General features: G+C 40.9%; 1 protein-coding gene across 1 annotated transcript in view; it reads right to left on the bottom strand.

The window, feature by feature from the left end:
- The window catches only part of NOTCH2 (notch receptor 2), a gene marked incomplete at both ends in the record, with an annotated part of 77,928 nt that overhangs the window by 28,514 nt on the left and 29,974 nt on the right, over window positions 1-19,440 (bottom strand). Inside the window, 8 exons of the mRNA XM_079535437.1 lie at window positions 348-540; window positions 2,194-2,304; window positions 2,739-2,972; window positions 6,288-6,401; window positions 7,566-7,679; window positions 8,801-8,989; window positions 10,069-10,224; window positions 10,783-11,016. Of these exons, the coding sequence (XP_079391563.1) occupies window positions 348-540; window positions 2,194-2,304; window positions 2,739-2,972; window positions 6,288-6,401; window positions 7,566-7,679; window positions 8,801-8,989; window positions 10,069-10,224; window positions 10,783-11,016 (1,345 nt within the window). The remainder of the gene's footprint in view (window positions 1-347; window positions 541-2,193; window positions 2,305-2,738; window positions 2,973-6,287; window positions 6,402-7,565; window positions 7,680-8,800; window positions 8,990-10,068; window positions 10,225-10,782; window positions 11,017-19,440) is intronic.

The raw sequence follows: 19,440 nt of genomic DNA, 5'->3' as shown, positions 1-19,440 counted from the left end.
CACTCAATGCTTTAGACTTTAATGACATAAGTATGTGCTGTTTTTCAACAATTTTATTTGGAACCATTTCTTTATTTTAATTGCATTCACTCTATTAGATTGAATTACTGAACTCTCCCTTTCGATGGTGCCCACAGAAGGTAGAAAAAACCCATGCTGAAACAGCACAAAAGGCAGCTGGAGAATAAAGGTCTGCACCTTACTGGGATTATTTCATGGCCAGCAAAGAAGTAATATGAGAAATTGAAATTCAGAAATCTCTACTCAAGGCAGAACTCAGGGTGGTGGGGGCAGGGAAGAAAGTATAAAAGGCAGTAGATATATTTGATGTTACAGTAAGGACTTACCCACTAACAACGTGCGTGCAGTTGCCATGTACACAGGGATTACTAAGACAGCCATCTGCCTGCGACTGGCAGTGAGGATGATGGTAACCTTCAGGACATACACACCGAAAGCCATTGACTTCATTTATACATGTTCCACCATTATTACAGGGGCTGGATGCACATTCATCAATATCCACATTACAACGTGGGCCTAAAAAATACAAACCCAACCAAAACATCCCTTATTAAGACATATTTCTTTCAAGAACATTTGTCCTGCAGGTCTGTAAGATCATGTGGTTGAGACAACACTGTAAAGCTGAAGCAGAGGTGCAGATCTCGCATGTTTAAGTGGCTTTAACTGAAGACACAGAGTGTTTCTGAACCTGGAAAACAACACCTATGCTCAACAAGTATTTACAAACCACTCAAGAATCTCAATGGAGCTGCATTGAAAAAAAATCAGTAATCAACATTCAGTTTCATTTTTGGAAAGCAAAAATCACTCAACTGTATTGTATTTGGAACAAACCTCTTGAGCTCCACTTGTCAAAGCCTTTCTATTCTGTGCTAAAAGTACCTACCCTCTGATCAACCCATACCGCCATACTGTCTGCAGTTAATATAGGTCTTGTGGTTAATTGCGTAAAAGGAACTCTAAATAACATCGTATCCTGTTTTGCCTCCTCTCTTCAGTTTGTGCCAGAATTGCTAAATCCTGTAAATATTGACCATAAGAATGTGTGAGACTGCAAAGCTAAGCTGAACGAATAGTGAAGTTGAAAAATATTTTTAACGTATAGAAAGCACAAAGTATCAAGAGCCCAGCAGGCCAGCTCTTCAAATACAAGAACGGGTCAATTCATCACATCTCTGAATTATTTCAGCAGATAACAGTAAGAAATCCAGTAGGATAACAAACATAGTATGACAATGAGGGAGACCAAAGGCAAGAATGATCACTGCTATGGACACAAGAACATCACCGTGACAGAATCAATGGCAGAAAGAAGCTTTAGAAGTTTAAAAAGATGCCAAGAGAAACACAAAAAACACATGAAACCTCTTAGTACTGCTTCTAATGCATTTCAGATCAGTCCTAATTAGAATCATTCAGTAATAAACAGTAAACAGACATGAGAAAACTGCTACAAATGGTACCAACTGCCTTACAACAATTATTTTATGAGCATGCTATCCCACGTGCCTCAAAATGTATTAAGTCCATTATAAACAGTGCTGAGATGTGCTGCAGTCATCAGAACCAGCCAGTCCTGATGCAGACCTACAGTTCTGAGCATGGATTTAAAAGCACATAAAAGCTTCTTTTTTCAGTCTTGTTTTTTTTACGATTTTACACAATTTAGAAGAGGAGACAGCACAGATCACATCATGAAATAGAAGCATGGCAAAAAGTGGGTTATCGAGTTGGAAGCTTCTAAGCGGAAAGCAGTTCATTACAACACTGACTTCATGCTTTTCTTTTGCTGAAAGAGAAATATTAGTCGTGGTCCAAGCCCAAGGCACAACCTAATCCAACACCTGTCTACACTGTTCACAGTCTGTGCTCCTGGAAAGAAGCTGTGAATAATAAACCAAAGTCACATGGTTTTATTTGTTATAAAACCGAGAACCATGAATTAGACGTAATTACCTAACAAGAATGGCATCTCACAGCACAGATCAGACCATATCTCCACTTGGTGTAACTTGCTGTAATGTAAGACACTGCGATTCAAAGACCAGAAGGATCTACTGAGATATTAACAGAGTCCCTCGCAATCAGTACGCAGAGAACAACTTCCTTAGCTAACAGGATAACTATCACCAAAACAACCTACAGCTATCAGGTAGCTGAATTTACCTGTAAATCCAGGTTTGCAAGCACAGTTGTAGCGATTAATGCCATCAATGCAGTCCCCGTGAACACACGGGTTACTTGCACAGTCATCAAAGTTATTCTCACAGTTCACTCCTGGAAAAAAGATAAATTAAAGGAATAAGGAGATCAAATCTTAGCAAGATGAACAACAAAACCATTCCCTGGAAAGAGGAAAATTAAGAACCCCACCTGCTACAAAGTTACATAGGCAACCTAAAACAAAATAGTAAGGCATTTAGAACAACATACCTATTTTTTTTTCAGCCAATGTACCTGACTGAATCTTTGGGGTGTAAAGAGCAGGTAAGCTCTTCCAAGACTATTTGCAGTACATGTGTGAGCTACTCAGTTCACACAGACACAGGAAAACGCAGCAACCAAAATTAACGTGAAGGTGAGAGTTGCTTTAGGCTCTTTACAGTAAACTTATCCTACATACAAATACAGCACGCACCAGAGGAGAAGTAAGAAATAACTAAATCTTGAATCCTGTTACAATCCAATCCTTCTGCTTGTCCCTTATGTACCTGAAGTGCCCAGCAAACAGTTGCATTGGTAGCCGTTCACCAAGTCAATGCAGCGCCCTTGATGGAGGCAAGGATTGCTGTGGCATTCATTGATCTGCTCACTGCATATGGCACCCATGTAGCCAGGACTGCATATACACGTGTATGAATCGATTCCATCTTGACATTCACCATGGTGGCAAGGATCAGGATCACAGTTGTTGATGTTCTCCTCGCACAAAACACCAGTAAAACCTAGGGAAAAACGGCCAACGACAGTAATTAACTGGTACAGTGCTGCAGTGGATAGAATGCACGGGAAGTGTCATACTACAGACATTAGCAAACTGGTGGGCAGAACACCAGGGGTAACTGGGCACCTCAACTGCTGGCCATTTTCCAGCCCTGAAAAACAACTGACTTTTCCACTGCTCACAGAACAACACCTCGCAAGGAGAATCCTGGCATCAGAAGCATTACCTTCATTATATTCAGAAGAGTAGCAGTGAGAGGAAAAACATACACCTCCACAAAATATTTACTTGCATCAATATAAACTACCTGAAGGGTCTCTCCTGTCATTATTTCCTCTACACAACACTGGAAATTTGACTTTTTCAGTACGTGAAATTACTGCAAAGATGCTGCAGAAACCTTCCCAAGGGGACTCTCTTGGCTCATGCCACAGTTTCTGCAGCTCTGCTTATTGAAAAGTCTCTTGTTCCTCTTGGGAAACTTTTCAATAACTCCAATCAAACACCAACTGCAAATTCATGAAAGACTGCATGCAATCTCCTCTTCAGTTAGGAGCAATGAAACAAGCATTAGTTTGGCCTGTTTCATTCTGCTTCAGCTGGGAAACATCCTGAGCAAGAGCAGACAGAATTTGTTCACGAGAAGGGCTAAAAAAAAAACAAAATAAAAAAATCAGGAAGATAAGAACAGCAAACAACTCCCTCAAGAGCCCTGTTTTCCATGATGAAACAGGGCCATATGAAACAGGGACTATTTAAATAAATGGATTTCACAGATGATGTTTTAAAGCCACAGCTCACGCTGCCTTCCAGCAGGTGGAGATAAGGAAGGCAGAACTTCAAATTTCAGACATTAACTGGAGACTGATACAAACCAGGCTGCAGGGAATTTCAACAGCTGAAGAGTGATTCTCACCTGAGCACAACAAGTGGATAACAGGCTCCCCATTTTTCATACAGGTTTGTGGCTAGTTCTCTGGTCAAACATACCAGGTGACGGCTAACATTTCCAAGTTCTGCGAACGTATGCATGGATGAATGGGTGTGGAAGTAGGTGGGGAGAGGGAAGGGAAGCTAGTTAGAGAGATGGATATAAAAAGATGTTAGGGAAGGAAGAAAACCAAACCGATAAGAGAACGAACAGTGGCAAAAAAAAAAAAAATGGGATAGAGGGAAGGAAAAGAGGAAAGACCTAAGACAACTCAAGAAAAAGAAAAGCCATGATCTACCACTGGGAAGGAGAAGTGGAATAATGCCAGAAGGGAAAGAAAAGACAAAAAGCAAGCAGTAAATAGAGCTATCTGTATAGCATTTGGCCAAACATTTTGCAGTTTTCAATCAGTTCTGCAGCTGGCGAATAGCATTCAGGGAACATACATCACTCATATTATGAGATTAATAAAGCAAGAACACATTCAAACATGATTTTCCAGTAACTGACCTGACCCAATGATGAATGTCATATTTCAGTCTTAGAAGGCTGTCAATATTAAATATTATACTTAGCATACATTTGTTTAAAAATAACAAAAAGATTTTTCTCCTACTGTAGCTCAGCTGAACTACTTTAAGACCAGGCATATTTCTCAATCTTTCAACTGAACAACATACCTTAATGATGTACAACTTCCTCTCCCTCTTTGTAGACAGAGTTAGATTAGGAAAAAAAAAACAAAACAAAATCTGAACACGGAAATAACTCCTCAGAGAGGACAGAAAATAGCCCCAGTACAGAGCCCTTCTTCCATTTTCAGTCAAAGCACAAACCAATTTACTAAGAGCTGCTGCTGAAGTCACATATCCATTTGGTTGCTTCCAGGCTGTTCCTTGAAAATGCTCCATGAACTACGTGCCATCACAGTAGTAGCAGCCTTCCTTTCTCATCTAGTAAAGAGGATCTCTGTACTGAGATGGCTCCCAGTAGTTCAAAACCCAAATTCAGAGCAAGTTTGGCAAAACACAGCTCTCCGCACTGTCAGACACTACACGATCCCAAACTCTGCAATAAGCTCTGCAATGGATTAATATTTTATCTCTGCACTCTTAGGGAATGAGAGCAACCAGACCCCATGAGAAAGACCTTCTAGGGTGGACTCCAAGTTTGGCAAGGACTTGAGCTTTTTCTCCTTCTGTCAACTTATTCTATCACGTGACACATACAAAAAAAATATCTGGCAATAACTGTTCCTCTCCTGATTAGAACTACTTTAGTCCCTACTTCCAACATGTTGTTTCTTCATGGACTCTGGGTAAGGCTGTGTGTGAAAAGAGCAGGAAGGAGGTTCTAGGCTGATTTCAGCTGTATTCTGTACAGGGCAGAATAAATCACTGAAGTCAAATGAATTTGCCTGAACAACCTGGTTACTGGAATGATTCAAAATAAGAAAAATTGCACATAAATCTGACCAAGCTGACAAAACATTTCCAGTACAGAGGCAGTCCAGGAATTTTCAGCTACTTCCATAATGGAAGAGCTAAAGCCAACACATCCATGCCTGGTCAGTCTGAATCTGCATCATGAACAATTCCATTTAGCATTAACTGAAAGCAATCAAAAGTTGTTCCTCACTGAGAATTAAGGTGCAACAGCTTTGAACTCCTTACATCCTCAAATTTGACCAAATGTAAAAAACCTACAGATAAAAATACATCTGCATCACTCCCAGTGGCTGAAAGACAAGAAAATAGTGTAATTAAACCTGACGCTTCTAAATGTGCAACTGATCAAGCAGCAAAGGAATTCAGTGCATTAAAAACAGCTCCATCCACAGCTGTCAAAGTTTCTGTACGATGCTTGACAAATCACTTAAATTACATGATTGTAGACTGCTACTGTGTGACATTTCTTCTAGTGGGCACAATTTTTACAGTACTTCTGCCTTTCAGTTTTGTCATAAAATGGCCTCAAGCAGGTAATCAATCAGAAAAGTAGTACTGCTCTGTCCACCTCTTGTTCTTCAACTGTATACTATACAATCCAACTTGTAAGAAGAAAGCCACAGACATAAGGCTTCACACTGGTGTTTTTCTATTCAAGGACTCCATAGTCAATACAGAAGCAGATGTCACCTTTTGGAAAACAAGGGTTGGGGCTGAAAGAGGAAAGCCAGAAATCTCAGCAACTTTGAACTCACTGCTGTCACAAGTGAAAGGGTTTCTACACTTAATTCTGTTCTCTGCCGCAAAGAAGGAGATAAAGCTACAAAGCAAACAAGAAGTGTTTCAAAGAAAGAAAACACTGACACTGCTTTGACCACTGCTTTTTGCATCTAGGTTACGTGCAATCTTCAGTCCAGAGGCTCTGAACACGACTAACCTGTGGCACACTGGCACTCGTAGCCATTGGGATGGTCGATGCACTTGGCTCCATTGAGGCACGGTGTGCTAGAGCAGTCATCTATATCAATCTGACACACTGCACCACTGAATCCTGAAAGGCAGAACGACAGTGAAAATTCAGAGGCAATTTGAAGCATTTAAAACCAAACAACTGTATTATCAGGAATTATTTAGTAGCAAATCCTTAAAACCACCCAAATGTAAGCTTCAATCTAAACTCAACTGCACCATTAAACATACACACCACGCCCTGGTTTCTTCATTCAACCCAACAATCAAAACAGTTTCTATTCCCCAGGTCAGCGAAGCCTCAGTTTGAAAACAGAGATGGCCAAGTCAAACAGAAATAAAGCAAACGGAGCACAAGCAGAGGCTGCTACCGACCAGCAGCCTGCCTTTAAAACTGAGAGGCCATGAACGAAACCTTCCAGTAATCAAGACAACTAACTGAAAATTAAACACTAATGCATACTTTATTAGAGCCTTCAGATTGGAATTACTGCAGCAGCAGGGAATGTGATGTAATACAGCACTGTATCTTTCTACATACTTTTTGAAAGAGGCGAACTATCAACAGGTTATGTCACACAATGCAGATTCTTAGGCACTTAAAGAAACAAAACAAATCAAAATTCCAGGAATGTTTCTTGTAGGAAGGTACCAAAGGAAGAATGGAATATGAGCTAGAATATCATTACTCAATGAGAAGGAATGCAAAACAGGCTTTTGGTGAGTATCTTCCGGTGTCAAAACTTCTTGCGAGCCACCAGGAAGATAAGGGATGCTTACTTTGTAGCTAACACCGATCCTCCAGCTCAGCATTTGTCTTTCTATTCTAATAAAGTGGAGACCCAATCTGCCTTCTTCCTCATGCAAGCAACATAAGCTATACTGATGGAAATATGGCTTCTGCCTAAAAACCTATTAAAAAGGCATGCAGACACTCTGATTTTATAATGTGTTCAGAATTACTTAACTACCTGTCACTGAGATATTCACAACAATGTATGCTCTTGCTGCATTCAACTCTTTAAGGTGAGACATCCAACCATTTCTCAACACTTACCAGCTACAGGCACGATCACACTGCCAACAAAACAAGCCCTACTCCAACTTACCAGCAACTGCAATAAACTCAAACAGATGCCGTACCACGACTACAGAAACTCCGAAGAAACACTGCCTGCAACCTTTCACTGGTTATCTAATGAGCTCTTGGTAAGGTGAAGCAGGAAAAGCTTCCAGAAGTACTCACCAGGAGGACAGACACAGAGGAACCGGTTTACTTTATCAAGACACTCTCCATTGTTCACACAGGGATTGCTTAGACACTCATCAATATCTTCCTCACAGTGAACACCTTTAAAACCTATTAAAAAATAATATAAGAATTGACTGAAGGCTTTAAAAAGCATCCCCACCAGTGTAACTGCTTCTTTTATTAGTGTTGAAAGATTAAAGCTAGTTCTGTTGCAGTAAAATTTGCTGTTTGGATAGAAACTATGAGGGAAGAGGTATGTTTTCTGGTACATTTTCACGAGAGGTGGAAATGGATGCTGAGTGTCTGCAACTCCGTAATGGAAGAATTCTGTGTTGTATTTACAGCCAGTGTTTTCCTTTATTTGATGAGAAGGGACCATGTTTTACCTCCTTGGAAGGGCATCAATTTGAGTATGCACCCACGTAAGGTAAAACATAATGAAACAATCACAGCAAATAGCTAAAAAAGCCTCAAGTTAAACAAATGACAGAATAAAAGAAAAATACTAAGAGGGGTAAAATAACTGGGACTAGAGTCCCACCTTTCAGAGCAGATTTGATCTGAATAAAAATTCATTCTGGTTTTCATGGCATTAAATGATCACCTGCAGGGGTCACAATCTTTTCGTTATACTTTACACAACTGCCCAGCTGGCAACATGCACGCTTTATTACCACTTCCTTTCAGAAAGCAAAATAGCAGACTACATAGGTCACTGGTATGCTGGATGTGTTAATTTTGGACAAGCATAATCTCAACTAACTTTTTTAGCACATTTTTTTCAGGTCAAAGGAAGCCTGCATTATGTGGGGGCATTTTAAGAAGGAAAAATACAAAAAACAACAATTTCATCCAGAAACATCACATGCACATCTCAAAATACAATGACTCTTAAAGTTTGCACCTCCTTTGCTTCCATAAACATAAGTTTCTGCACACACATTTTACTGAGCATAGCAACAAACACATTCACACACTCCAGGGTGGCGGACTACCTTTCCTCACGGATGTAGAGATTGGTTTCTCTCTCAGTCCTTTAATTGTTTTCTCCCTCCCCACACAAATGCCAAGTCCGCCTGGCTGGAGCCACCACAGAAAGCACTCTCAGTGTTTCATTTAGCCTCACCCCATCGCAATTTTGTGTTCCACCTCAGTGGAGTTGGCAATCTTCCCTCCTGATTTTTTTCCACATTTCTGGAAGCCCCTTCCTAGTCAGAATCTCCCCTCACCTGGCATACAGAGACACGTGAATCCTCCAATTTTATCCAGACAGGTGGCATCGTTTTGGCACGGATTAGAATGGCACTCGTTGATGTCCATTTCACAGCGAGGTCCTGTGTATCCCTTCAAACACTCACAGTGAAAAGAGCCTTCTGTGTTCACACATTTCCCAGCGTGTTCACACGGATTGCTGTTTGCTGCAAGAAAGATAGGCGCGTGTGGCAAAACCTTTCCTCTGACCAGAAAAGCCACAGAGTCCTTTATTAGTCATGGTCTTTTTCAGTGGTCATTCCTTCCTGACAAATACAGGGGAAAGGACTGTTCACCACTATCAGGAAAGGCTAGTGTGACTGAAGAGAACATGCAGCAGTTAATTGCTGTCAGAGGCAAAAAGAAAGGTTACCATCATTACCACAGGTCCTTATTAATAATAACAGCTGTTAAAAATAGAGCACTGGGTGGCAAGGATTAGAGAACTAGTGATGCTTTGAAGGCCTTATCTCTAGACCATCTTTTTGATTTACCTCTTTCCTGAGGCTGTCAATGTATCACCAGAGCCACAAAACCAAATTTGCCCTTCATATGTTTTCAGAAAGGAACAGCCCTTTTGTACAAGGCAGACTGAGGAATTAAATTCAAAGAAATGCTTCTTTCCAATACTTTCATACTGGTTAGGCATTCCCCTCTTGCGGCACACTCCAGTACATAAACTAGCACACACAAAACTGTCAGCAAGTTTGTGAAAGTCCAGCTAATTCTCAAAACACAACAGGGTGATATAAGAGAACTACTAAAAGCCCATGCAATCACTAGTCTCAGAAAGCACTCATATGCTCATATGCTGGTGCCAAAGCCTTCATTTATTTCTGCTGCAAGGGAATCTGCAATAGCCCCCCCTGGAAACTGAGGTACTTCTGTTGCACCCTGCAGGTCACTGCCAGCTTAACCACTGTCCCTGTGCGTGCTCCTCACACAGAGCTCTAACCCTGCTGCTCAATGAAAAATGGTTAAGTCCATCACCTCACTGTCTTCCATATTACAGAGGCTAAGAGGTTCAAGCACGGACAGCTACCCCAACTCAGCACATTGCCATGAGTCCCACACAAGATTTAGAACTCATCTAAAGATGCTGAAACAGAAAAGGGAAAGCAGGAAAAGAGTCTCACTTGCATCGAGAAGCTATGACAAAACATGTATACTTCTTCCTACATTAGTTTATTAAAAAAAGAAACTGACCCCTGGTTATCATACTCACCAACAGAAAACAGAAACTTACCCATTGCACATTCATCCACATCCTCAGTGCAGTCTGCTCCCTTATGGCCTTGAGGACAGGTGCAGATATAGTGTCCATTCACAGGATTGGTATCACACAGGGCTCCCTTCTGGCACGGATTGCTAACACATGCATCATCCAAGTGGCACAGAAGACCTAGAGAAGCATACAGGCGTTCATACAAAAAAGAAAGTGAGATACAGCAGCCAGGCCATATATTACACAATCAAATTACCCATCTTGGTATTTCAAACAGAGACTCCCACATCCAGAATCTTACAGACCTCAACCCAGGCTTCAACTACCAGAGTTTTCACTACGCACTTATGGAACATCATATTTAAACACAGACTGTGACTTCAGAGGTCTCTTCAGCCTCCTGGAGTGCTGCAGTTGCTTACTACTACTGAAGTCACCTCCTGGGAGCAGTTAACTAGCTCTTCTCTCTTAACAAGAGTGATGATTATTCTGGGAGCTGAAAACATTTCCTTACAATATAAACTGTAAAACTCTTTCAGCTTAATACAAATAGTCCTTTGTTCCTAGCTGCAGATATTTAAGAAGTCTTTGCTCGTGGACAGTACATACTTCCTTTTGCCTTTTGATCGTAAAACACATAAAAATAAATACACCATTTTAAGTACATGCACAAACTTCAGAGTTATGACGTATTTTTCTTTTAGCACAAGAGCTACAAAGGTTTCCCATCCTTACCTGCCTTTCCTTCTGGACAAATGCAAGAAAACGAAGCCACTCGATCAATGCAAGTGGATCCATTAGCACAGGAGGCCGTGAAGCAGTCATCAATGTTCTTACTGCAGTCATCCCCACTCCAGCCATTCACACAGACACAGGCGTAGCCTCCATTGTGGTTGGTGCAGGTACCTCCGTTCTGACAAGCGTTGGGCTGCAGCTGACATTCGTCAACATCTTCAGTGCAAAACTGGCCTGATGCACAGAGAGGAACAGGTTTTATAAAAGTTCACGCTGTGATACGAGAAGATTCCAGAACAGACAGCACAATAAGAAAAACACTTCAAATTGACTGTCACTTCTTATTTTGGGGACACACAGAAAGACACAAGCCTGAGAACTTCCAATGGTGCTGCTGTCAAATTACACAAGTCAACTGACATCCCTACACGGCCCCAAAGAGGGAGTGAACTGCAAATTAGCTGGAAAAGTTACAGGAAGAGAGCCAGAAGACAGCCTGCAGCATATATAGATACATCTGAGAAGATTTGAAAATGCAGCAGCCAGAGGGACTAAGGAGAAGAGAGCCTCACAATGAAGGAAACATTCTGGCCAACAGCAAAGTAACTGTCAGTAGAACTCACTTTTCCTACATAATTACACCATGAATACTACTTTATAAGGAAGAATCTTTGAGATTCCTCTACCTGAAATATTCATTTTCTTCTTCCCAGTTCCCACACACAGCCTCTTTTTTTTATTTTTATTTTTTAAAGCCAATCCCAAAAAACCCAACCACATCCCTGATAAAATAACTACTCTCTAACAACACGGAAGATGTATTGGAGGGAAGAAAAGAAACACACACTGCATCTGGGAGCCATAAAGAGAAGAGCTACCAAGTGCAACCTACTGAGATCACCTTCACCAATCATATTTCACAGTCACAGCTCCAGCAATCTCTACAGTTTGTGCTTCCAAAAGCATTCACTCATCCACAACCACTTCGATCCATCACTAAGATCTGGAAACTAGCACTTACACCAATATTTTGTTTAAATACTTACTTATTTCATGGTTTACCATTAGTCTGATGGGTTTTTTTTTTGTTTTTTTTTTGTTTTTTTTTTTGTTTTTTTGTTTAAGTTATTTATTCTTATTTTGAGTTTCTTCAGTGTTGATTTCTTCCCAGGCTGCTATATGGGAGCAAACGTGCAACCACATCACACTGCTCACAGTCCACAAACTTCTTTGCAATAAACTATTTCCAACCTTTCTGTTACATGAAGAACTCTGAAACTGGAAGCTTTTTATTTTTTTTAAATACTTAATTTCAGTATTTTTTCAAGGTTCTTCATAAAAAGCTGGCATCACATCACATAACACCAAAAGACCTTTATCATATGATGAGATTAGATTAATTTGATTTAAAGCTTTTTTTTTTTTTTTTCCCCTCCAGCTGACCCCACTTCCCTCTCTAGCTTCCAGAAGCTTTCCATTAGCTGGGCCAAGACTGGTTTAAGTAACTGTGTTGCTATTACCAAGACCCTCCCCTTCTTCATTTCCAGCTATTTAATCAGGTGCACGGTTATATTTGTCTGGAATTCCCCTCTTATTCCAAGAATAAGAAACCTAAGAACTGGCCCCACATCCTTGCTGCCAATTCTCCTAGGCTTCAGTTTATTCAGGATTGCCAATTTAAAAGCACTTACTGGATGCTACTCAATTGTCACTGCATTTAATAATGGCCTACAAATTCTGATGCAAGCGTGTGCAGATCTTCAATTCACAGAACAAAAACATTTAGTGTTTCTCAACGTACACCTTAGCCATCTCCATTTGCGGTACTCAAACCACGATTCCCCTTTTCAAACTACTTAAATAAATCTCAGCCTTCAGCCCTGGGAGTCCTGGACTTTTTCCCTTTGTGGCAAAAGAATAAAATGAAAAGTAGAAGTAAGAAAGGAGTTGCACAACTGACTGTTCTGTGCGAGTGCTCCTTCCTTCAGCAGGAAGACCTCAAGCCCAGGATTTTATCATTTGAAGAAACAAGATAACATTTCAGTAGCAGCACTAACAACAATAGAGCTTTCAGAATTAAAACTCATTTCCTGGATAACTTCAGAAAACAGTTGGGGAGGAAACCTAACACTTACATTGCTACCTACACAACAGCTCTCTGCATGATACAAACCAAAACCACGCATTTGTCATAGTAGAAGTTGCCTGTTCATTAGCTTATCAGCAACCAAACTGGAAAGAATTGGTTATCTCAGACTGGTTCCTAGCAGTCATGTGTATCTTGCATCATCAACACAACTGACTTCCTTTAAAAAAAATAATCAAGACATTATTTGCTTATTATAAATGACATTTTCCTTCTCCTCTTGGAGGAGGCCCAACAAAGATCAAAGAATGCACGCTCTCATTTGCAGCAGAACTGTTTTGCAGAAACATTCTTGCAGCACCTACATCCTCCTTTTGGCTGCAGCCAATTTAAGCTTGGTGTCACTGAGGCGTGAACCATTTTCAGCTCTGATGCTGCCACACAGAAGTTCTATGCCTTTCTCAAATCATTTGTCCTGTGATGCACTGAACAGCACCCTTGAAATACAGTTTTCAGGTTTGGGTATTTTTGTCAGTGGTATGTGGTTTGTTTTGTTCTTTTAAAGCAAGTTTGGTGAAGATTATTCCCTCAAACTGTCTGGATTTGCTACTGCCTTCCCATTTGAAATGTCACAAGCCTTATCAATCCTTTGTGATGATTTTCTTTTTTCCTAGCACTTGCAATCCATTTCTGTAAAGGACAGTATCAAGTGACATCACCGCTGTGCTTGCAAGAACTCTAGGCTAGTCCATGTTTCCACCATCCTGCAGAAATAATTTTTATAAGGAGTAACAACACCTCCACAAAAGAGGAAAAATGCAGAGTTTAACGTTCCTTGAGTGATTCAACTGTGTTTCAAGAATGTAATGTAAACACATTATATTTGAGCTCCTTATATTCGACCTCCATTCAGCGTCCCAAATGTATCATGCTCCTTTTGCAGCTATTAGATCACAATCACATTAGTGTTTAATTATGAATACGAATGAAGCACAGCCTCATCTTTCTGCAGTTTATTTTAAAGAAAATGAAGATTAAACTCAGAGTACAAGAGAGGTGTAAATGAGGAATTAACTATTGCATTGTACTGCTGGCTACTTTAATGAAAAAGGCTTGTTCTCTACTGAAGCTCTAATTGAAAGCCAGATTTAAACAAGGTCCAGGCAAAAATGTACCAACCCAAAGTAGCACAAGGCAAGCAGAACCTATCAACCTAATGACATTCATTAGCACCCACAGTCTCATCACCTCCAGGCAAAACAATAACAGGCTTCAGAAGATTTCGGAACTGTTTTTTAAATTATTACAAACATGAGACCAAGGTCTAAGGCTACTGAGTTGGTGAGAATACAAAGCAACTCCAAGCTCACTGAAAATGCTTGAGATCTTATTGCTGATTTGTGAGCTGAGGGGCCTGTAGATGTATTACACAGCACAAAGTCTTCAAAAGAGAAATGAGACTCAGTATTTATAAGAAGCCCATTGATTGCTTATCTGTGCTCTTTAATCTTTAAGTGTTAACAACACAAGATTAATGGTCAATATTGGTAATTCTTCGAGACAGTTTCCTCTTCCAGAAACTTGCACACATCTATAACTGGCTTCCAAAAAAGCCCTCCTGCAAAGCAGCAACACCACTTCATTCTCATAGAGACCAAACCATGGCCACAGCACTCAGCATCCTGAAAGGGCTGGGGTGTGCTCTCAAAATGGCCTCAACTCCTTGTGCAAACACCACCAAGAGATGAGCATTTTGGGCACCTGCTGCAAACAAAAGACCTGATGATTCTGCTTTTTTGCAGCCCAAATTTCCATGCAGTGTCTGTCTTGTGAGTTTCTTGAACGGCTTTTTCACAGTGAGCATATGACACAAACAAGGACTTAATTTCAAATTTCTCAGTGAATAACTTTCACAAGATTTCTCTCTGACACTGGTAGATCTAAATTAAGTGAGGCAGAACTTCCCTTACATTTTACTTGAGGGATGCAGCTTGACTTAACTGTAATGGAACTAAGCCTATTTACCTGTAGCAGTGCACTTGGTCACCTTTCCTGCTTTCTGCTTACTAAGAAGAATTGAGTCTTTCATTCATAAACTGAAACTCAACTTCCAAGTGCAAACTTCTTAACCAGAAGTTTCAACAGTTACTTCTCTACTTGTGCTTTTGCTGCTTTTACTTACATTTCTAAAAGAAACACTGCAAAAGCAGCGTGAGCTAGGGAAGATGTGAGCTTACATAATGCTGCCAGCTCAGATCCACAAATCCTGCACTTTAACGGGCATGTAAAAACACACATAAAACACAACAAGAAAGGAAGCACAGATTAGTCCGAGAAACTAATAAAAGCCTAACCTGACCTTGATATTTGCAGAGCCTGGGAAATCAGCAAAATGCCGACTCAGGTTTTGAGTGACCTTGCACAAAGTAAACAGCAAGTCCATACTGTATTTCTAAATTGAAAACTAGAAGTAGAAAAAAGGAACAGCCTTCAATTCTTATGGCTTTTCACCTACTATGAAACTAAGTTACTTCCTGTACGTTTCCCTTCAGAAAAGCCGTAAGGAATACAGCAGACGAGGCACGTGGGCTGCTCCCATTGACAGACCCCTGGGCTCAGGTGATTCTCCTTCAGCAGACATAGGATTCAGTGGCCTGAGGCCCAGCATGCAGCTGTGCCAGTCTGCATCAATGAGAAATAGCCTCCTGCTTCAGCTCCTTTTAACACAAAGAAAGCAAAGTTTACAAAGGTAAGGCAGCACGTTAAATGCGTGCAATCCTACACAAAGACTAGAGTATTAGCTTCGGACGAATAAGAAACCTAAATGGTCGCCCTGGGAAGCAGCAACAGATGAATCCAAAAGCTGATGTCACTGAGCCATACACTGCATAAAATCCAATTTGAAGGCAGGAAACCAGACTGATCCTACAGCTGAATGCAGGCAGGACCTTCTGTCGGTTCAACCAGAGGTCTTCATTTTTGGCACAGCGTATTTTCCATAAAGGAGAAAGTTTTCTTGGCCTCTTAACAGCTCTCCAGCAGTGAAGATTGCTGATACACAGCTGTAGTATAAGAGCCAAAGCCTCCTGAGAGGAGATCTCACATGCAGTTTACACACTAAAAACATTCAGTAGGACAAAGGACACAAACACAGAACAGTGCCTTGAAAACTGAGCTGGGAGGAGTTCACTGCATCCATGTCTCATAAAATAACCACCACCTCAGCAGTGGACTCAGACTGAACTGGAAATGAGAATATCTTAAAAGTGTAGTGATGCTGGAAGAGAAAAATAGTTCAAGTTTGCATGAGACCCACTGGAGAGGAAGGAGTCTGAGGATTCAAGACAGCTGTGCTGACAGCATCCCTTCAGCTTGTCACTGCCCTCAGACTAGCACTCCCATACAATAAGGTCTTACCAGCACTCTTGGAAGGGCTATCTAGGAAAACAGTGGATTTAGGTAGATTTTCCCCGAAAAAATAATTTTAATTCACAACGTATTACAAAGATTATCGTACAGTCTTTGAACACCATCAGCGTGGCTGAAGAAAGCACGTCTCACTTGAACTGTTTAAATTTCTTCCCTCTTTCAGAGGGCAACTAAGTCACAAGGTGAACTACATCTTAGTGAGGCTCAAGAACTGGCAATGTGATAAGAAATGGCATTTGTGTAAATGGCAAACTCTAATTACAACAGAAGGTTAAACAGTGCAATACTTTGTGGGACCATAATGTTACTTCCCATCTCCAACCACCCATGCGCTCGTTCAGGATGCCAGCTGGCAGAGCACATCTGTCTGGGGAAAGACACTTCCCTGTCCAGTCCTCTCTTTCAAGGCAAGGCAAACACCACCCACGTTGCCTGAGTAACCCAAAGCACATTGCTCTGCCTGGTCAAAACATTGGTTTCCTCAAGTCGTTGTGCAAGACTCCTCAGCAAATGAAAACGTGTAGGAAAAATGGCCTCTGGAACCATTGGGTCTCTTAGATAAATGGCATTTGGGACAAAATGCTTCAGCTTCCATGGTTCTGATTTGTGTATTAGGAAAACATTCAGTCTATCTTTAACCCACAGAATTATTTATACTCCTAGAGAAAATTAATTTATAATTAATGAACACATACAGCCACTGGAGCATTTAATTAAAGGCCTGGAAGATGAACAGTAGGCAGCAGTATCTTCAACAAATGAATATTTATGTTGTCCAAGAGGAAGCCAGGGAACTTCAGAAAGACTCATCCAAGTGAGGTTGCTGGGCAGTGCAACAGCAGAGACGGTTTGCTGCAACAAATGCCAAGTACAATACAGAAGGAAACAGACTTCTCATGGAAGGGTTGTGCTGGACACTCCTTGAGGAAACACTTCAGCTTCCATGGAAGAGTTCAGTGGGGACTTCAACACAGCTCACAGCTTTCATAAACAAAATAAACATCACTGATGAGACATTTGACTGCAAGGAAGAACAACTAATGCAAACAGTTGGGTAACAGCAGTGCTATCACTTCAGTTTAGAGCACACTGTGCAGCACTGAAGCCACCACCTCTTAATAAAGAGACTGAAACTGGGGTAGAGATCAGAATCTGATAGACTGATTGAAGAGAAGAATTTCATAAGAGACTTACTAAGCAAATGTTATTCAGAAAGCAAGAAAGATTATGATAAAAGTACAATAGAATGGTTATTGCAAGGAAGACACATAAGTGAGCAAATATTTTCTTTGTATGTTTTGCCACCTGTTGTAATTTGCTGACACAAGGTATCATTAAAGCAAAGAACTTCAAACTTCTCTGCAAGAGGCAGTATCTTTGTAGAGATCAGTGCTCAGAGCAATGAATGGGTAACTCTAACAGGAAAGGCTCTCACGTGCACGATGTCCTGATCACATCCAAATTCCAGACCCTCTGGTGAGATCTTCTCAGTAACTCTCTGTGGAGGATCCAATGAATATAATTGCTACTCAGCTGCAAGGATGGCTGACACACGAGTTCAATGGACTGAGTGTTTCCATCTTACCTTACTTGCACATGTCTTATTAAAGGTCTGCACTGCTTAAGTGCTGAGATAGTTTTGCCTGGATAAAGAGCTGGAGCCAAATACTTTTTCCCTTTTAGAAGGCTTCAGAATGGAGAAGCATCACAGACATGAAAAAAGTGCTCTGTGCTGAGCATATGGCAGCAACTTAATTCCCTTTGAAACACACAGCTACAGAGCAGCAAAGCGGTAACAACCATTCCCAAACTTCAGTGATGTTTTCTTTGTGTGTTTGTTTTTTAATTTGTTTGTTCCATTTGTGGGTTTTGTTTTTGGCTTTTGGGGTTTTTTTGTACAGACCCTGTTTCACCTTGAGCAAAGTCAAATGCTGTCCTGGATACCAAATACTTTAAGCAGTTAATACAGAACTTGAACAAGTGAAAATGAATCTCTGCAACTCTAGTGAGCAAAAATCTGTGTTTATTTTAGGCTAATACAATGGGAACAAGAGTTTAATTTCATAACTGCACTCAGAGGCATGCAGCAGAACTAATGGGCTTTTATGAGGGATTTTACAGCCTCCAAATACAAAACTCTGGGCTTTAAGAGACATACACACACCCTTATCCACCAAGCATTGCTCTAAATTGCTCCACAGACTACTGGGTGGGGAAGTCCTTTCTGACAGTGCTATTCAGAGCCAGCGTTACAAATGAATAGAACAATAGCCAAGAAAAATCACTAGTGCACTGATGACGGATTGGTTTAATATGGCAGTGGCTGGTGAATGATTGGGCACAGCAGAAGGATAAAAAAAAAAAATCAGAATGCAATAGATATCACCATGCTGCTCTCCATTCTGCTCTTCTCTTAAGCTCCTCTGGAAAAGCCAGTAAGCCAGGGAAATCCCTACCACAGAGAAATTTCTGCAAGGCAAAATGTAACAGCTGGAACTATACTGACAATAAAAGCTTCCTATTCTTAAGCTATCTCAGCAACACATCTCTATTAATTAGCCAAAGATAAATCACCTCTTCCAAGTATGATGGAAAGGGCAGAAAATGCCAGCAACAAGACAGCTGCAAGCAGCACAAGTGCGAGCTGTCAGCCTGCTCTCAGGCACACATCCACCCACCGGACCATGGTGGTCTATTTGTTTCAGAGCCAAACAGATATAAGATGGACTGAAAGCTCAATACAACTCCACAAGAAACTATTTGGCACATATGACTGCAAAGAGCATTTCCCAGCTTGAAAGTCACCAAAGGCACAATGGAAGAGGCAGCAGCATGGTTTAAATTGGATGCTGTCATTCTGTCTTTGGATCAATTCAGCCATTAACACCTGAAGTGCTTTATTTCTTCTACCTCCCCATCAAGGCCTGCTGTGGAGAAACAGAAAACAGCAGGAAGCAAACTGGAGGTTATGTAGGTGTTCCAGAATTCATACTGAGTAGAGTACCAGTGCTGTAATTTGTAAGCCCTGCAACATCAATCTGCTGCACACAACGCTGGAATAAGGCACCACAAGAACAATAACCAGCATCCTATCTGATGCTTCCAATCATTTGCGCTCCCAAAGTTGGAGCTGCCAGCTCTGG

The sequence above is a fragment of the Tetrao urogallus genome (assembly GCF_951394365.1).
Source record: "Tetrao urogallus genome assembly, chromosome: 5".
NCBI classification, from domain to species: domain Eukaryota; kingdom Metazoa; phylum Chordata; class Aves; order Galliformes; family Phasianidae; genus Tetrao; species Tetrao urogallus.
Note: the sequence above shows the minus strand (reverse complement) of the source record. Positions and strands in the feature narration are given on the sequence as shown.